Source organism: Fusarium subglutinans (assembly GCF_013396075.1).
Source record: "Fusarium subglutinans strain NRRL 66333 chromosome Unknown NRRL66333_c0000197, whole genome shotgun sequence".
NCBI classification, from domain to species: Eukaryota; Fungi; Ascomycota; class Sordariomycetes; order Hypocreales; family Nectriaceae; genus Fusarium; species Fusarium subglutinans.
The window spans coordinates 52,214-69,632 of record NW_023502260.1 but is presented as its reverse complement, the minus strand read 5'-3'; the positions used below and the strand labels follow the sequence as shown (position 1 = coordinate 69,632).

The 17,419-nt window shown below is 48.1% G+C and overlaps 5 protein-coding genes across 5 annotated transcripts; 4 read left to right on the top strand and 1 right to left on the bottom strand.

Moving 5' to 3' along the window:
• Positions 1-402: 402 nt before the first annotated feature.
• FSUBG_10949 (uncharacterized protein) lies at positions 403-2,142 on the top strand (the record flags this gene model as incomplete). Its single annotated transcript, XM_036675579.1, has 1 exon — positions 403-2,142. One exon carries the CDS (start codon positions 403-405, stop codon positions 2,140-2,142), a length of 1,740 nt encoding a protein of 579 aa, XP_036533583.1.
• Positions 2,143-2,929: 787 nt separating this feature from the next.
• Positions 2,930-3,470, top strand: FSUBG_10948 (rot1; the record flags this gene model as incomplete). The annotated part of the gene is made up of 2 exons (XM_036675578.1): positions 2,930-2,990; positions 3,037-3,470. The coding sequence occupies 2 exons, from the start codon at positions 2,930-2,932 to the stop codon at positions 3,468-3,470; spliced, it is 495 nt and encodes a 164-aa protein (XP_036533582.1).
• Positions 3,471-5,250: 1,780 nt separating this feature from the next.
• FSUBG_10947 (major facilitator superfamily transporter) lies at positions 5,251-7,350 on the top strand (the record flags this gene model as incomplete). The annotated part of the gene is made up of 7 exons (XM_036675577.1): positions 5,251-5,466; positions 5,538-5,614; positions 5,763-5,956; positions 6,004-6,031; positions 6,298-6,716; positions 6,776-7,006; positions 7,124-7,350. 7 exons carry the CDS (start codon positions 5,251-5,253, stop codon positions 7,348-7,350), a joined length of 1,392 nt encoding a protein of 463 aa, XP_036533581.1.
• A 449-nt stretch (positions 7,351-7,799) lies between these two features.
• On the top strand, positions 7,800-15,164 carry FSUBG_10946 (uncharacterized protein; the record flags this gene model as incomplete). The annotated part of the gene is made up of 1 exon (XM_036675576.1): positions 7,800-15,164. One exon carries the CDS (start codon positions 7,800-7,802, stop codon positions 15,162-15,164), a length of 7,365 nt encoding a protein of 2,454 aa, XP_036533580.1.
• A 62-nt stretch (positions 15,165-15,226) lies between these two features.
• Positions 15,227-17,374, bottom strand: FSUBG_10945 (uncharacterized protein; the record flags this gene model as incomplete). Its single annotated transcript, XM_036675575.1, has 1 exon — positions 15,227-17,374. The coding sequence occupies one exon, from the start codon at positions 17,372-17,374 to the stop codon at positions 15,227-15,229; it is 2,148 nt and encodes a 715-aa protein (XP_036533579.1).
• Positions 17,375-17,419: the final 45 nt, after the last annotated feature.

Sequence of the window (17,419 nt, the reverse complement as noted above, 5' to 3'; positions counted from 1 at the left end):
TCAGAACAGCTAGTTATCATCAGCAACGGGGCATTCCGCACCCAAACCAGTCTTGCGTGCATGATTTAGGCCTTGGTTGACAAGACTATCGATGCAGGTGACTGCAATATTGGCTTGGCGTGATCCCACTATGATGTATTCGGAATAGCTGACACTTCGGACCGTTCCAGACATTTACGGAACTCGCAAGCACGGCCAATCATCAGGCGACCTTGACGCTAAGTCGTTGCTTTTCCCCCCATCAGAGCCAATAGATTGATTTGATCCTCCGTGTTCACAGCCCACAGTCTTTGCGAGGTCTTGGCTGTTCAGATAAGAGCAGGGCGGACACAGACAACCCTCCAATTCTGGCCTTTTCCTCACCAACAACTGTCTTTCTCTGTTCTATCTGTGATACCCATCATGTCTAACACGCTGCAATCCCCTTCCCGCCTGGGGCTACAGCTCCAAGACTATGACCAGGTCATTGCTCTATCTCAGGGTAACATCAATGAGACCTTGGCACTTCATTTCATGCGTAACGAGAGACTCAAGGAGTTCAAAGCCATGTTTCCAACATATGGACTCAAAGGAACATTGTCGTCGCCTTCGGTGCACTTGATCGACAAGGAGAACGCTGATCAGGCCATCTTCTACCTCAATTTCGAAAGCGGGACGTATTACTACTTCGAGCAGCCCGGTAGTACGCCCCAGTACGATGAAGATGGCTTCCCCCTGCCAGTTGGACCACCGACGCGTGTCAAGGTTGATGTATCTGACTGGTCCCTGGCGTTCTTTGTGGACTTTTCCTTCAAGAAAATGGCTATTATTCCAGATAAGATTAGGAACGCAATTGAGCTTCCAGGATCTTACAGCGTGAATCAGCTGCTGATCGACTTTGGAACTCCTGAAATTCTCAATATTGCTTGGGATCACTGCAGTATCCCAGGCGTGCCAGAAGCTCAAAAGGCTACATGCCGGGCAGAGATACGCATGTTTCTAATTACGCATTTGGAATCAGTCCTTCTGAAGGAGAATGATCACAACATCCTTGGCTACACTGTGAAGATAGATGCTCCATCCGACGGAAAGACGCCAGAACAACGTCTCAAGGACGTGTCTCAGAAAGCTCCCCATTTTCCTCCCACCTCAGTCAGGCTGCAGACCATCAATTATCGACCTGATGGGAAAGAGGTCCTGGCCGGAGGTGAACAGAGCGACCATAACGCGTTTCTCTTTACTGAAATGACACAGTTCCGAAAGATGCCCAGTCAAGACCTTCAGTGGTCAGGCGATTGGTTCTACAACGGAATTGGCGGTACCTTGGCAATGTCGCGAGGAATCTTCCTTGACCAGTACCTAGCTGAGAAGCTCCAGCCTGCTATCGCTGGTCCTTGGAAAATGGCCAATCACATTGGAAACACCTGCACCGAGTTCAGTGATTACATCCTCAAGTACCAATTCAGGGGCGACGAGGAGTGGATCTTGAAGAGGCCGCAGGACGCGAGCTTGAACTTGAAGAGAGGTGCTGGGGTTCAGATGACATACCATGACGTGGACGAAAACTCTGCGCAATGGGAAGATGATAAATCCGAAAGTGTCAAGTATGTAGCTACGAAAGAACATTACTGGTATAACAAAGCTGAGCTCTCTTGTGTCGTCGAGCCGCAGGTTGGTACTGGCAAGGTCACAATAACGACAGAGCTCAAAACAGATACCCAACGTACAGTCAAATCCAAAGTTGGATCATCAGATCTCCAGCTTGTATGCAAGATCCAATGGAGCACCACCATCGAGCTAAGAGCGATTGAGACAGATGCAAAATTGCTAGTCCGAGTCGAATCAAAGAAGCCAATTGTCGATGTCGACATTGTCAAGGATACTGCCCATGTTGACGGCACAGGGGCGGCAGCTGAGGAGTGGGAGAAATGGATACAAGAAATGGCGGAAGATAGGAAGAAGTGGCCTTTAAAAAAGCGAATTGAAAGTTATATTGAGACGTATGGGCTTCGGTTAGGGAGCATGGCGCATAATTTGGAGGAGGCGTTGAATCAGCAGGGGCGGTTTATCTTTCCGGGCGGTGGAACCTTTGATATGAAAGATCCAATCTTTTCGAAGGAGGGAGATTTACTGATAGGACTCACTTTCAGAGAGGGAGAATAATCTTTATGCACGCTACCACTGGAACGCTCTATCTTTAGATACTATATCTAGCAGCTGCACCCACATGAGCGAGAGACCCAACAATTATTACCGCAGCCAAACGTGAGCTTGTTTGTTCCGCAGTCTTCGTATTTGTCACATGTTCTCCATGGACCACCTCCCATACCAGATGCATTCAAGCACCACTGGCCGCTTCTCGACTTTCCACATTGCTTCCAGTGATAACCACGAGAGCAACCATGAGAAGCTTTGTAGTAACAAGCTCTTTCTTCCCGAACGCTATGCGGTGATTTCTTCTTAACCTTCTAGCCTAATGAAAAAGACCAGGGGGCCCAAAGATGGAGAAGGTAACCAGCTGCGATAAATGGCATGGGGTAGACTTAGCCAATGTCCATACTTGGAAGCTCGTAAGTTTGTATTCTTCTGTTGGTTGTTGGTACTAGGATTGAGGCCCTGTTAACAGTCATTTACCAGGCATGCCTATACGAGGTCAAAGCGATCAAGGATCTGCGATAGTCTAGAGCGCTCCAATTATCTGAGCGGCACCAGTAGCGAGTCCACTCAAACTACAGAGCAAACCTAATAGGCCAGCTGTTTATACCTCATGGGCCCATCAGGCTGCGACATGCAACCAACAGCTAACAACCGACATACCACCAGCAAAGAGGGGGCAGAAAGAGACACTGGCGTTTTCTTGATTCTTTATCGTTTGTCTCTTTTCGTGCCTCAGCAAGATTAAGTAAGCCTATCTGGAGTTTTACATCATCGTCTTCGTCTCGACTTCAAGATGCACATCTCTAAACTGGCTACCATTGCTTCCTGCATATCTTTAAACACTGCAAGCACTGGTAAGGTCCAGACCATGCGTCCCAGGTTCTTTACTAAGTCACAAAGTCACATACAGCGGATTCTACGACGATGATGACGCCTCCATCACCGAGCTAGCATGCTGGAAAGGCGGCCGGATCGTCGAAGGTCAAGACTGGACGAAGCTCGGCCAAGTCACCTATCAGATAGCTGGCTACGAAGGTGTTGAGGGCCCTGATTCTCCATTGTGCGGCACCTGCTGGTCACTGAGCTATGGAGCTACCAGTCGATCTGTTCTTGTTCTGAACAGTGCCCAAGCCGGATCTGGATATGAGACATCGCTGACGCTCATGAACTCTCTCACTGGAGGCAAGGCTGAGCAACTTGGTCGGGTGAATGTTACTGCCTTCCAGACGGAGCTTTTGGACTGTGGTGTTGCAACGGAGCCTACAGAGGAGGAGCTCAGGATGGTTGTCGGAGGGAATTGGTACTCGAAATGGTTTTATGATAACTTTACCTAAGCTGGTTCTGCTGTCTATGCTAAACTATGAAGAGTTTTATATATTTTATGGTAACTCTTAGTAATTTAGAGTAGTTTATGGTACTGCCTCGTCACACAAACACTATACGCTCACCTTTCTGAGCAGCGAGGAAACGTTTGCCTTGTTGGAGTTGACACTCCAAAATGAGATCTACCTGTGTCTCCAATTCGACAACGTAAAATTTGAGCACGTCCTTATGCTTTTATCGTTCCGCTTAGTCACCAAATGCCCAAGGGTGATATCACGGAGAAAGCTCGCTTGCCTGGCGCAATGACTACAATTTGTTAGTATGCAGCTATGTAGCTGCAAAGCATAGCTTAAAATGCGTGGAAACTAGTCGCGAGACGAGACTTTTCAAGGCCACAAGCTCTACGCGGGAGAGTTCGAACATGTGGCCATGCTGGCTGCCAAAAACCCAGAGATCGTCCTTCAGGCGGCGTATCTCCCTATCCCATCGTTTGTATGCCCTATACGCTCGACGTTCAACGGCGTGGGGAAACTTGCGTGTAGGGGATGTCGTAAATATGCCTTATAGTGGGCGTTTCGCACGTCCTGGTAATCGGATGGGGACAGGACACAGGGGACGACATAAAATGCTAGGTCCATTTCTGTAAGACGAGTGCGAAAACAAATACGAGAGTTTGATAATGAATCTGATGATTGTGGATGGTTTATTGATGTGAGTATGATGATGGTATGGAATGTTGACAAGCTGAAGATTGACAACAGAAGAGCCTCATAAGTATTCTTGCAAGCAGCGCGATGACCGTCGTGACCCGGACAAGCGCAACTTTATCCTCGTTGACAGTGGTGCAAGACATTACGACGCTGGTATTAAGCCCTAGACTGTTCCACATCATCGATACTTTGCGTCAGCCTCTAAAGACAAGCTTAAGAGCAGCGTATTTGCTTGTATTGCCTTTACGCATCATTATTGCGGCTAGATACCACGAAGTCAATGCAACGACCAGGACACTACAGATAATCATCTTCGTATCTTTATCTTGAGATAGCATCGCTACGATCTTGGCGGCTTCTGTGGTGACACCCGAAGAGTAACCTTCACTTCCAAGACGGAATGACTCTGTTGAGCTTGTGTGGTTCATGACTGTCGGGTTGATTCTTGGCAATACAGGCCGTTGGCTATGATGTGTTGGCAGTGTTATGAAACTCTCGTACCAAACGCCTCCTTGCTACAAGTAGCTTGTCGGATATAGAGGAGGCGAGAGGTTGTGCCCCAGCAGATGCACAATATGGCATGGTCTGCTCATTCGGGTCAGCATGTCTAATCCCGTCTAATCCCGTCTGACTCAGTCGAGAATCTATTTTCACTCATGCAACCAACGATTATGCAAATCCAAACCAACAAATACTGCGCTGAGAAATCCCTCAGGATTATGATAAGGCACGGACTTTCTTGTAATATTCGCAACGATGTACCTAGAAGTACCTAGCATACGCAATGGAACACCCCCCAAAAGTCCTAGTCATTCCCCTCACCAACTGAGACACGCCCCCGTCAGTGCGACCCGCAGGCGCTTTGCAGGGGTTAAAATCTGACATGCTACGTCAACACGTTGCTGATGTGCTGATCTGGAGCAGGGACTCCGGGTCCTCGGCACAGACACGGGCCATTCAAATGCTCTCAAAATTCCCTCGAAATGTCGGCTTAACTCCTGCTCGTTTGTAATCCGACAACCTTCATCTTCCTGACATCGTGACTATTTTGCTATAGCCACCATCGCTACTCCACAGCAACATGGAGGGAGAGTCGCGCCCCCAGTCACGTACCAAGGATGGTCAAGCCATCGAGAGTAAGCCTTCAGCGCCAAATGAACTTGTCACCTCGGCGAAGGAGCATGCACCCAAGCAGCTTGAGACGAGTTATGTGGAAGGACTGCCTTTGGTACTTGTGATGGGTGCTGTGTCCATTGCATCGTTCCTTGCACTGCTGGACACATCCATCATAGCAACTGTGAGTCGCTTTTGTCATGGTGCTGCGAGCCTAGAAGGCATACCAAGCACAGAAGACTAATATCTTTACAGGCTATTCCCCAAATCACTTCCGATTTCCACTCGCTCAAAGACATCAGCTGGTATGGCTCAGCTTATCAGTTGTCAAGGTATGCATCTCCCAGTTGCGGAGTTCGAGTCCAGCCATGCTAACTAATATTCTACTCCAGCGCAGTAATCCAACCTCTGGTTGGCAAGCTATATACACAGTTCTCTCTCAAAGTAAGGAGCCGTCAAATATCAACCATCGAAGTTTAGTGTTAACCTGTTCTTTCAATGGGTCTATCTGGCCTTCTTTGCTATCTTTGAAGTCGGGTCACTTGTTTGCGGCGTCGCCCCCTCGTCGGATGTTCTTATCATCGGACGCGCGATAGCAGGCATTGGTGTTGCGGGGATATTTGCTGGGGGTTTGACAATCATCGCATCGGCTATTCGCCCCGAAAAGAGATCAGGTACGTCATGGAATGCGTTCGATTCATTTGGTACTGAAGATGGATAGTGAATATGGGACTTGTGATGGGAGGTCAGTGTGCACTATGCTGCCTAACCCTTTGCGCTTTTGTTCATCGCTGACCGTGTTTGATGCTATCAGTTGCTCAACTAGGGCTTGTCAGTGGCCCTTTTATCGGAGGAGCCTTTACGCAGCGTGCTTCGTGGCGATGGTGCAAGTGCCCTTATTCCATTGGGCGAGATATCAAACTAACGCAGTAAACTTACAGGCTTCTACATCAACTTACCTATCGGAGCCATAGTCCTGGGGGGTATCTTGTTCATAAAAATAGCAGATCAACAGCCCGTACCGCCCGTCGCGCAAGGTTCCCAAGCGTCTTGACTTGATCGGATTTGTTATGTTCGCGGGCGCTTCTACTATGCTTATGCTAGCCTTGCAATGGGGCGGCACCGCCTATCCGTGGAGTAGCGCAGTAACAATCGGCCTGTTCTGCGGATCCGCTGCCTCACTAACGGCATACGTCGCTTGGAGCTGGAATAGGGGTGATGAATCTCTGATTCCGCCGGTGCTGCTGAAGCAGCAAGTAGTCATTGCTTGCTTCTTCTTGACTCTCTTCATGATAGGCTCTGCCCTGATGTTGTCTTACTGGTTGCCGGTGTACTTCCAAGCAGTTCTTGGACAGAGCCCTATCGGTAGCGGTGTGAGCATGTTGCCAAATATCTTGGCTTCAGTTGTCTTCAGCATCGTGGGCGGTATCATCAGTAAGTGGCCCTTCTGCTCAATCTGACGAGAGCCTCTGCTGACTCTGTCTCCAATTCAGTTAGTAAAGTGGGATACTATCTACCCCAGGCAGTCATCGGTACGGCTCTCTTAACAGTCGCCACAGGCCTCTGCAGTACCCTCGACCCATACACATCCACTGGAAAGTGGGTTGGTTATCAATTTCTCGCAGGAGTTGGACGAGGTCTTATGCAACAAGTACCATACACAGCCATTCCCCATTCATGCTCGCAGCAGATGATTCCCATCGCCATGTCCTTTATGGTACTGGGTCAGTATATCGGCGGATCAATATTCCTTGCACTTTCAAACGTTGTTTTTAGCTCCAGCTTGAAGTCGTTGTTGAGAGATTAGGCGCCTAAGGTTGATGCAGCTACAGTCACTGCAGCGGGAGCATCAGCAGCAGAAATGCGCAAGGTCATATCCGCAGAGCAGTTGACTGGAGTCATCAAGGCTTATTCACTCAGCATCGATCGTGTTTTTCATCTGGGAACAGGGTCGGCTGCGGCTATGTTTGTAGCAGCGTTCTTCACAGGGTGGATTGATACGCGAGGACAGAAGGATAAGCACGAGTCTGTACCTGACGAGGCGAGTAGCTCAAAGGAAAAGGCATAAGAAGACAAACAATATCTTAGGAAAAGCTATACTTTAAATATTATTAATAATAAGTACTTATTAAACTTTAGCTATAACTTTGAACTTTTCATTTAATTTGAATTTAAGTTAATATTATATTGCTTTAATATAATTTAATAAAATAATTAATAAATTCTTTAGTTTTACACATTACGAAAGGACGAGGGTTACATCTCATAAATGGAATAGCTTACGGCAAAGCTACGGAAAGACGCGAATCAGCGCTTTACACTGTGTCAAGAGTTATAGCGCATAAAAAATCGATAGTCTGGATGCAAGCGAGCATTTTGGGCCTAGCAGCAGTGAGATCCGCACTGTAAGATCACGTCGACTGATAACCGGCGTCGATGAGTTTGTCCACAGCAATGTCCTCAACTATCGGTATCGCACAAAGTTCCAAAGAGCACGCCGACAAATAAATCTCAACCATGTCTTTCCCTGTCCTCCACGTCATCTACGCTGGCCGCGGCGATGCCATGATCCTCGAATGCGATGACTACAAACAACCCGGTGGACGCAATTTCATTCTTGTGGATGGTGGTCCCAAATGCTACAACGCTTATAGCGGGTGGGAAGCCCCGTACCATCGATATCTCTCGTCTGCATGCCAACAAATCATGGGCAATCGCAATGATTTTGCTGCTATTGTCTTTTCGCATCCCGATGAGGACCATTATGGGGGCTATCTGCACTCGTTGCAAGGCCCTGGATTTCCTACCAGCAATGTGTTTTTCCCAAATGCTAGCTCCGAAGATGATGACTCCAATAAGCCAATTGAAGATATCTGCACCAACGCTGGGATGCGAACAGCAGCTCCCCGTCCTGGGGAAGAGTTCTATGAGTACTTAATTCCTCCAATCAAAGCAATATATCCATCGGGCATTGTATGGTACTATGGGGGTACAGGTCGTGACGTGGCGAAGATACCGCTTAATCCCGGCAAGACAAAGAATAAGCGCAGCATTCTCATGTACACCGCAACACCTGGATCGGACGGAGAAATGGGGATATTCTTCACAGGCGACAACCATGCCGACATCATCTCTGAAGCGATAAATAAGGCGATACCCTTGGAAACGCGCAGATTCTCAATCTACAAGATACAGCATCACGGGGCGCTTGATGACAACATGAAACAATTCTCTCTACCAACATTCACAAAAAAGGTCGAGGCAGCAGGGTTCATCTATTTTCTTCTCAAAGTTCGGCTCGGAACTGCCTATCTCCCCTTTAAGCGATCTGTCATCGACACTGTGAAGTATGCGGCCGGGGTGTTGGACCGCGACATCCTGCGATTCCAAGACCTAATCAACTACTTTAACAATCTTCAATATGCGATGGAAGGCTTAATGCAGACACACTTGGCAAATGTGAACCCTCCAGCTGAGAAGGCGGATGAGATAGCTATTGAGTTCCCTCTCGGCGCCCCATCCTATTTACACGAGGCTGAAGGTCTTTTGAAAAAGCTCGATGAAGTGATTAGCGACACAAAGAGTCTGCACCGGGAAAGATGGAAGAAATTCAGAAAAAACAATGATACCCCCGAGTTCGGTACATATATGCACGTCTGTTGCGTTCGAAAGTTCTACATAACCTTTGGGGCTGATGTCTATGTCGTCAGCGCGAATGGAGAGTACAATCATCCTCGCCCAGAAGTTCTAGTCGGACTGGCTATCGCAGTCAAGGACCAGAATCGTAGCGCCCGATTGTACGTGACTAGTGGCAGAAGTATCGACATGGAAAGTCTAGACAGGGTTGCAAAAGTCATGGGACATGGCTCAGTCGAATCCCTGTTCTTTGGAGAGAATCTAAGGATCTCATATCTGAGCCGCGGCACATACATGTCGCTGAGTGGCGAGTCACAGGGCATGGAAATGCCACCGAATATCGAGCGTGATATGAAAAAGGTGACGCAAGAGATTCGGTTCCCAATGGACGATGCGCAACTCACGCTCCGACGTGAGATACATTTCTGGCTCGAACATTCCAACCACGACATCCTTGCCATGACCGAAGAATACCAGATAAGGACGTTCGTAAACGGAGCCTGGTGTTATCTATACCTCAAGGCTGACCAGAATGGAATTCGCTGGTATATCGCGGACGACAATAACCCCCAGACCGTCTGGATAGACAAAAAAGACCTGAATATCGTCACAACAGGGGCATACGATTTAACATGCCGAATTGCAAAATATACCAGCTTATCTAGAAGATTCAGGTACACACTTCAAGGACCGAACTACGGATCGCCGCTATATTCCATTGAAGACACTGTTTCCAAGGAGATGCTGTATTATGTGCCTAGCGGAGATGTTGACTTTGGCCCAAAACCTGACAATGCTCCGTTGGCTTCAGTCCATCTGAGAGTTGCCCCAGCACAGTTCCTCACAGAGGCCGATTCTTCTGGAGTGATACATACCAATAGCTATGTTGAGCCTTATCTGTCATCTGACCTGAAAAGTTCAACGGAAGCAACCTCCTTTGGCTCTCACGTTCCACTCCGCCAGGCATTCGAAATTCTGAATGACCCTATCAAAGAAAAATTGAACCCGAACATGATCGAAACGCTGAGCCACTTATATAGAAACCAGAGTGCTTTGACGGAAGTCATTGGAAGACTCCCAGAGTCGCTGCTTAAGATTGGACTGGCAACTTTTGAAATCGATCTTGATGCGTCAACAGCCATCCTCCACTCATATCCACTGGAAGGGCAGGTCATTGGCAGTGCTATCTTGCAGAGAGCCTCAGTTAAAACAGAAGCGAGCAATGTTATCGATACTGAAATGGCTGGATTCAAATTTCAACTCCAGGATGTTGTTGTCAGGGTTGAAAAGTGTTGCTCTCCACAGGTCCATCTTACCGTGGAGACTGAAGCCACTTTGAAGGCAAAGGACTCAAAGAAGCAAAATGACATTAAATTCGAGATGACTTGGAAGGCATCAGAGGAAGAGACTATCATCTCTTTCAGTTCCACCGTGATAGCCATCACGGATCTCCTTACCGCCCTTGTCGACACAACGACCAATATCGAGACGATTCTGAAGGGAAACATCCCTCTCATGGGCAAGTCCCCGGAGGGAGAGGCTCCAACTTCGATCAAAAGTATGCCGGCGGGATCAATGTCCGAAGTAGGGTTCTCTCTTAGGCAGCCCATTGGTATGATTGATATGTACGACTTGGCCGATATATGGGTCCGCACAGCCTCCTCAGAGTGGCAAAACTTCTTACCCGTACCAGATAACTTTAGAAACGTCAAGGCTGAAGTCCTAATCCGTGTGATGGACCCTCTATATTTGGAAACATTGAGGCTAGCTACGAGTGTCCAGTTTACCATGCCGCTCCCAAGCAACACTGAGAGGAGCATCACAGTACGATTCGATGCTATACCTTTGGCCAGGGAGGGTGACTACGACTACCGACTCCAGATTATCTCTGCCGATTACGGAGTAACGGTTCCTGATATTGTCGGGGCCATTGGCTTCACCGATGTCTCAGAGAAGATCAGAGCAATACCTGCGCTGGACCGAGCTTTCGGGGCAGTGCAAGTCCAACAGGCTGGAATATCTGTTGCAAATGTCAACAAGAAGTGGAATTATCAGGAGTGGGACTTCGAGCTCTGCATTCCCTACTTTGACCTTATCGTAGGGTCTCTTTCTTTGGTAGATACAGTGATAAAGGTCGAATGGCATGGGGATGGGGATATTCAGGCAAAAGGTGAAGCTACCTTTCGAAGTGAGACACTGCAGAAGGAGGCAGGACTCACGCTTGGGCTTCCAGCAAAGAATGAGCTGGGCTACATCATCTTCGACTCCCCTGACAGCATCACGTTGGCTGATATCTTTACTATTCTCGGGCTCGGACCGATGCCCGATATTCCGTTCCTGAGTGGAAACAGCGCAGTAGAGTTGACGCACTGCGATGCAAAGCTCGATCGGTCTGAAAAGGGCAACATATCCATCTGTTCATCTACCATCAAGTTTCAGAGAGAAGTGCTAGAGGTTCAAGACTTCAAGCTGCGAGATGTCGAGTTTTCATTATCGTGGCAACGAGGGGAACAGACAGGCGGTGAGCATAAGGCTAAATCAACAGTCTCGTTTGTCATATCGGCTTCGCTGCAGCTAAAGAGTATCAAGTCTATGATCACTGTCAAGTATACTGGTGAGAAGAAAGAGTTGATAGCTTCTATCATCCCTTTCACAGGGTCATCACTGAAAGGGGTGGATGTCTTGCACTTTCTGATTCGTGGTGTCGACAGTCCCCTCCACTCCGCATTGGGTAGCCTGGAAGTCAAGGTTGTAGAGATGTCTCTGGATCTCAGCACAGGCTCGCCGTCTTCTTTCAAGCTAGAGATGAGGGATGATGCAACTCTCCAACTTCCCTCAGCGACAGATAAAGAGCATTTCACTGTGGGCTCAATCTCAATAGAGTATAGCAAAGTGGTGGGCAATCTTGATGTGTTTGCCGCGCTCGTGATTGAAGGCATTCGAACAAACATAAGCCTTGCTACCTTTACAAACTCAACAACCGAGGAGCGGTCTGTCGAGTTCAGTATCGTCCTACAGAAAGGACAGAAAGAACTGGAGCTGATCGCTCTTCTTGCGGCGGTAGGAATTTCTAACGTTGACATACCACGACCAGAAGGATGCCCTGAATTTGGTATTGGCATGGCAAACATCAAGGGCAAGTTTATTGATAAAGATAAATCTGGTCTCAAGTTTGTGCAGCTGGGCGTGCACATCGAGATGGCAAGGGTTGTTATGTCTGATTGGGACATGTCTATGGACTACATCTACGTCGACGTTGACTATAATAAGGCCCGCACTGACAAGCCTTTCTCAGTTTTAGTTTCAGGCGTGCTCTCAGTTGCTGGTTTGTTAGAGATGACGATTAATTACGTTGGTAAAAAGGATGCTTTGGAGATGGACGCCGAACTACATCTCATCAGGGCGGAGGAAGTCAAAGTCAAGTCCATCTTGGAATGGTTAGCTGGTCAATCTATCGAAGACTCGCTACCTACATTCATTACAGAGGCAATGATTGATCTGAAAAAGTCAAGATTTGGAATGTCTCTCAGTCGTTACAAGGGAGAGGGAAGCTCTGTCATCGCAATTTCGTTAAGCTTCGCTTTGGGGTCTGTTATTGTGCAACTTGCGAGAACTAAGGTTCAACCGAATGGTTCAAAGAAAGAAGACAAACTGCCATGGAAGACCATGCTCAAACTTGCAGTTAATGCCCTTCCGCGCCCACCGCCATTGCCGCTTGTTGGCCAGATGGAACAGCCGTTCTCCACTCAGATATACTGGACCAATAGTGACATCTCACTCGAGGAGGTTGACAGGCTGAATAGTCTGGCCATTTTCAAAAATCAGCAACTCCTCCGGTCAAATCATGCCACAGAAGCCTCTGTCTTTGGCCAAGGCTTATCATTCATGCTCCTTGAAAATGGCGACATCGTTCTTGCTTCAAAACCTGCCCAGAGTAAGATGACAGCGAGTTCAAAGGAGGAAGAAAAGCCAGAAGCTCAAGAGATGAAGAAAGTCAACAGGAGAGTCAACGGTGTTAACATCACAAGCATTGGCTTTGAATATGATGCCAAGGGGCAAAAGATCAAAGTCAAATTTACAGCACATATGACTGTTGGGCCCTTGGACGGTGAGCTGATCAACTTCAGCATGTCAGTGAAGTTACCACGTGGTGAAAGGATAGATTTGAGCGATTGGAAGAACCTCGACATTGAGATGGGTCTGGAGGGACTGTCACTAGCAATGACAGGCTCTAGCCTCAATGTCGCTGGTACTTTGAATTGTATCAAGACCGAGGGAGATGATGTTTCTATTACAGGCTTCGAAGGGGGAGTCAGTGTCAAGCTAAAGAAGTACCAATTCGTTGGTTTTGGTTCTTATAAGAGCGTCAAGATCCAACAGGAAGAATTTGTCTCTCTCATGGGCTACGCAATGCTGAAAGGGCCGATGTTGAAGACTGGCCTTGTGGAACTAACCAGCATCAGCGGCGGCTTCGGACTCGGTTCAAAGCTTGAGATGCCATCTATCACTGAGATACACAAGTTCCCGCTCCTTCTATCTCCTGATACTGATCCAATTATCATGTTCGAGAGACTTCGAGGAAGAGATGGTGCAAAGTACATGACGGAGACAAATGGCGCAAACTGGGTTGCTGCTGGAGTTACGGGAACAGCCTGTGAGCTTATCGATGTCCAAGCTATCGTGACTACTCCATTGGATCCTGTTACTGGAGAGTTGGCAATTGTGGGCACCGCATCTGCCAAGTTTCCAAGAGATGCAAAGCCTGGCCAGATACTTGCAGCTGTCAAGATCAATTTCCAAGGCAGTATTGACATGTCTCGTGGCTCTATGCTTTTCGAAGGAAGAATTGCCGATGGTTCCTTCATTCTTTTTGAAGACTCTGTTCTCAGTGGGGGATTCGCAGTGGGAGCGTGGTTCGGCACGAGTCCACAGGCTGGAGACTGGTGCATCAGCATTGGAGGCTGGCATCCAGCATATCAACCACCATCCCACTACCCCAGTGCACCTCCTCGCATGAGACTTCAGTGGAGCTATGGAGATAACAAGGAACTTTTGCTTGATGGACAGGCTTACGCGGCAGTGACTCCCGATGCACTCATGGCTGGACTGGCTGTTAGTGCCAGCTACAAGAGCGGTCGATGCGGTGCACACTTTGACTTCAGGGCTGACCTCATTCTTTGGATGCACCCAATTTACTACGACGCTCGTTTCTTTATATCAGCCGGGTTATCGTACGAGGCGAAAGCTTGGATCATAACTCTGCCGCTGAAGATTACCTTGAGTGCTGAGTTGCACATCAGTGGACCACCGTTCAGGGGTGAGGTTTACTTCAACTGGACAGTTTTCTCATTCAGGGTCGAGTTCGGCGAATCGAACAATGAAGGTCTGAGGAAGCTGGAGTTCAGCGAGTTCCTCGGTGTGGTGCTCAGGAAGTCGGAGAAACATCATGTGCTGTCTCTCGAATCTGGAGCGATAGCACCCAGCAAGGCACCTAATGCTCCACAGACACCAAATTCGGCATGGGTGGTACGCGGGGGCTCATTTTCGTTCAGTGTCACATCACGCGTGCCTACGAAGCAGATCAATTTCTTGAGGGCCTTGGACCCCGAGAGGAGGTTTAACGGCAGTATTCTGGCCCGACCCATGCAGCTCCCAGCTGGCTCTCTCGGCCTGACAGCAAACATGGAAGTGTCTATCCTCAAGATTAGTGAGCTTGGTAACCAAGAGGTGCAAGACTTCACTTTTGAACCTATAAGCGAGCAACTAGCAGCATCGCTTTGGGGCCCATTTGATGGTAATGCCAACGGAATGCTTGGTGGTACGTCCCGTGAGAGCACTGTATCACATGTTGTCGGGCTACGAATAGAAGCTCCTGTGGCTAAATGGTCGAGTAAAAACCCTCGGATTATAGGATTCAAGACACTCACGCAGCCAAACCCTATCGCTGCTTTCTTCAACGACAACCCAACCCCAGATAATGGCCTGGACGCAACACCGAGAGCTGATGGTGGGAATATGGAAGAAGACTTTGAGAACGCTAGAGAGGCACTGACAGGTAGTGTCAGACAAGAGGAAGAGCTAGAAGCTGTCAAGAAACGAAACGCTCGCAGGTCATACATCGTTGGTCAATGGATGGCTGTTCGGAAGCTCAAGACACCGGCTGGTCTCGAGAGTGATGTACCCTTGAGATATGCCAAAAGTTTGGCTCACTTCTCACATGTTGCTCCCAGAGTTTCACTAGAATAGGTCGTTTACTTGATTCATAGTACACAGTTTTCAGTGTGGTCCATTGATAGCGTGAAAACATGTCAAAAGTTGAAGCCACCCCAATAACCGACTCCAATAAACCCATCATCAAGTTTCATAGCCATGATGGGCTTTCCTCCATATGTAGCAAGTCCAAACGGGCTTCCCCTCCGGACGACACGGTTGTTATTTAATGTTATAGGTTTTGCTCCAGCTTGAATTGTATTCATCCAGACATTGCCCCCTTGGTTCTGCCACAGAGCTAATTCAGTCCATTTTCCATTCTGTTTCCACGACACAGCCTTAATATCGGAATCTTCTTGAACCATTTCTTCTTCTATAGTGCCTATATCTTCTTCATAATGCGGGTATGGACTATCGTCGCCAAAGCGAAAATAGGCAGTGTCGCTGTTCAACTTCCCTTGGGGATTGGCATAGAGGAAATATAACCATATCCCCTTGTCCCATACTCCATAGGTAGTTGAAATATGTGAATGCTCGCGAACTGTTTCTGTTGGTGCTTTTGCTTCCCAAATTTCGACCCATGAAGTATCCTTTGCCAGTTTCTTTCCAGTTATTGATCGGTCAGGGGTTATCCAAGCGACTGTCTCCATCAAGCGATGGGGCCTATCATCTTGATAAATATCGTCAATAGCCACTGCGGACAGACTGGCGTACTGATAAGCGGTTCCCGGCCCAGAAACAATTGTGACTGTGTCGATACCTGTCCAGCTTCTCGTCGTAGCAATATTTTTAATTGAGCCATCAGGCCCAACGCAATAAACATTGATCTTATCACTAGAGGGGGTGTCTCTTAGACCAATGGTTGCGTCTAATCCAGCTCGGGGCTCAGCTATACCGTCTGGCGCCTGAAGAACACGCCTTGTATACCATGTTGGATCAGCATGTCGCCAGGAGCCGTTGCATATTGCTCCATTCTTGGACATCCAAAATATATCGAGCTTGTCAGTGTGTGCTGATACAGCCACTATAGCACCCGGCAATGGAACTTTTGCTTCTTGGTCCTTTTCGTCTCCTGGGGGGAAGTCTAGAGGTATTGTTTCTCGTTTCCACTCTGGATGCGGCGGCTCACGATATGCCCGCTCGACGGTACAATGCTCCGAAATCCAGAAGATATCTAGATGTCCCTTTTGCCGAGATATGACGGCAATAGAGCTATTGGGAAGCTGGCTCACAGCCCAGGAGTCTGGAATGCGCTCCAGGTTCCAAGGCCCTACGTCCTTCCAATTATACCACGTGCCGTCGGAAGAGTTCACTATCTCCTGTCTGCCCCGTTTTCCTGAGTTCCTGAGCATCCAAAAGCTTTCCGTAGCCCGAGCATTGATAATCCATTCATATGACATCCAAAAGAATGAAACTGACCCCATCATGCTTTGGACTAGGACGCGTCTCTTGATGTGATCAAAGGCAACTATCAGTGCAGCCTGTGTCGTGTGTTTTTCTGGCGGACCAGCCAGTCGTCCCGCTTCTGGGATCATTGCTATCGTTGGATATCCCTGATCACCAGACTGTGCGGGCTTGACATATCTGAACGTGTCCCAGAAAAGATGAAAGGCAAAGATGACTGGATATCCTTCCGCAATACACAATCTGACCTTGGATAAAGTCAAAGTTCCCAGTACTGCCGACTCATGATCGTCCAACATATTTACCTCTTCCGATCGGTAGTGGTCGAGGCGATATGGCTCAAGAATAGGTGCTTTTGAAGCTTCATTGTAGGCGAGATCTGTGGGCCGTTCGTTGATCCCCCAGACAACTTCATATTTGTAGTCAAACTCCTCCTCAACCAGCCATGAAGATCTTTCTTCTAGTGAGGCACCGTAGACATTGACAGCTCTCAAGGCCTCGCGGATCCCCAAGGGCCTGCGAAGGACTCGGCGCGGCCATTGAGTATGGTCCTTCGCCTTGTCCATTGCTGTCAAGGCTCTGGCATTGTAATAGATGAATCGCCTAGACGGCTTGGTAACAAGGTGGCCGTTGTCACCGATGTAGGCCGTAAAACGAAAAGCCGCGCAAACAGCATCGAGAACAGTAATTTCAGTGGGTGTTGCGTATCTTTCAAAAGCAAATGGATGACTAGCTAGGAGGCTGGCTGAAAAAAGCTCAGTTTTGTCCTTGGATTCGCCATTGTAGATGTATGGCTTGTCGTTGACGTCGAAGCCATCAGCTTGATACCAGTTTGTGACCATGGCTATCAGGTTACGTGGAATACCAAGTTTTACAATTAAAGTCGG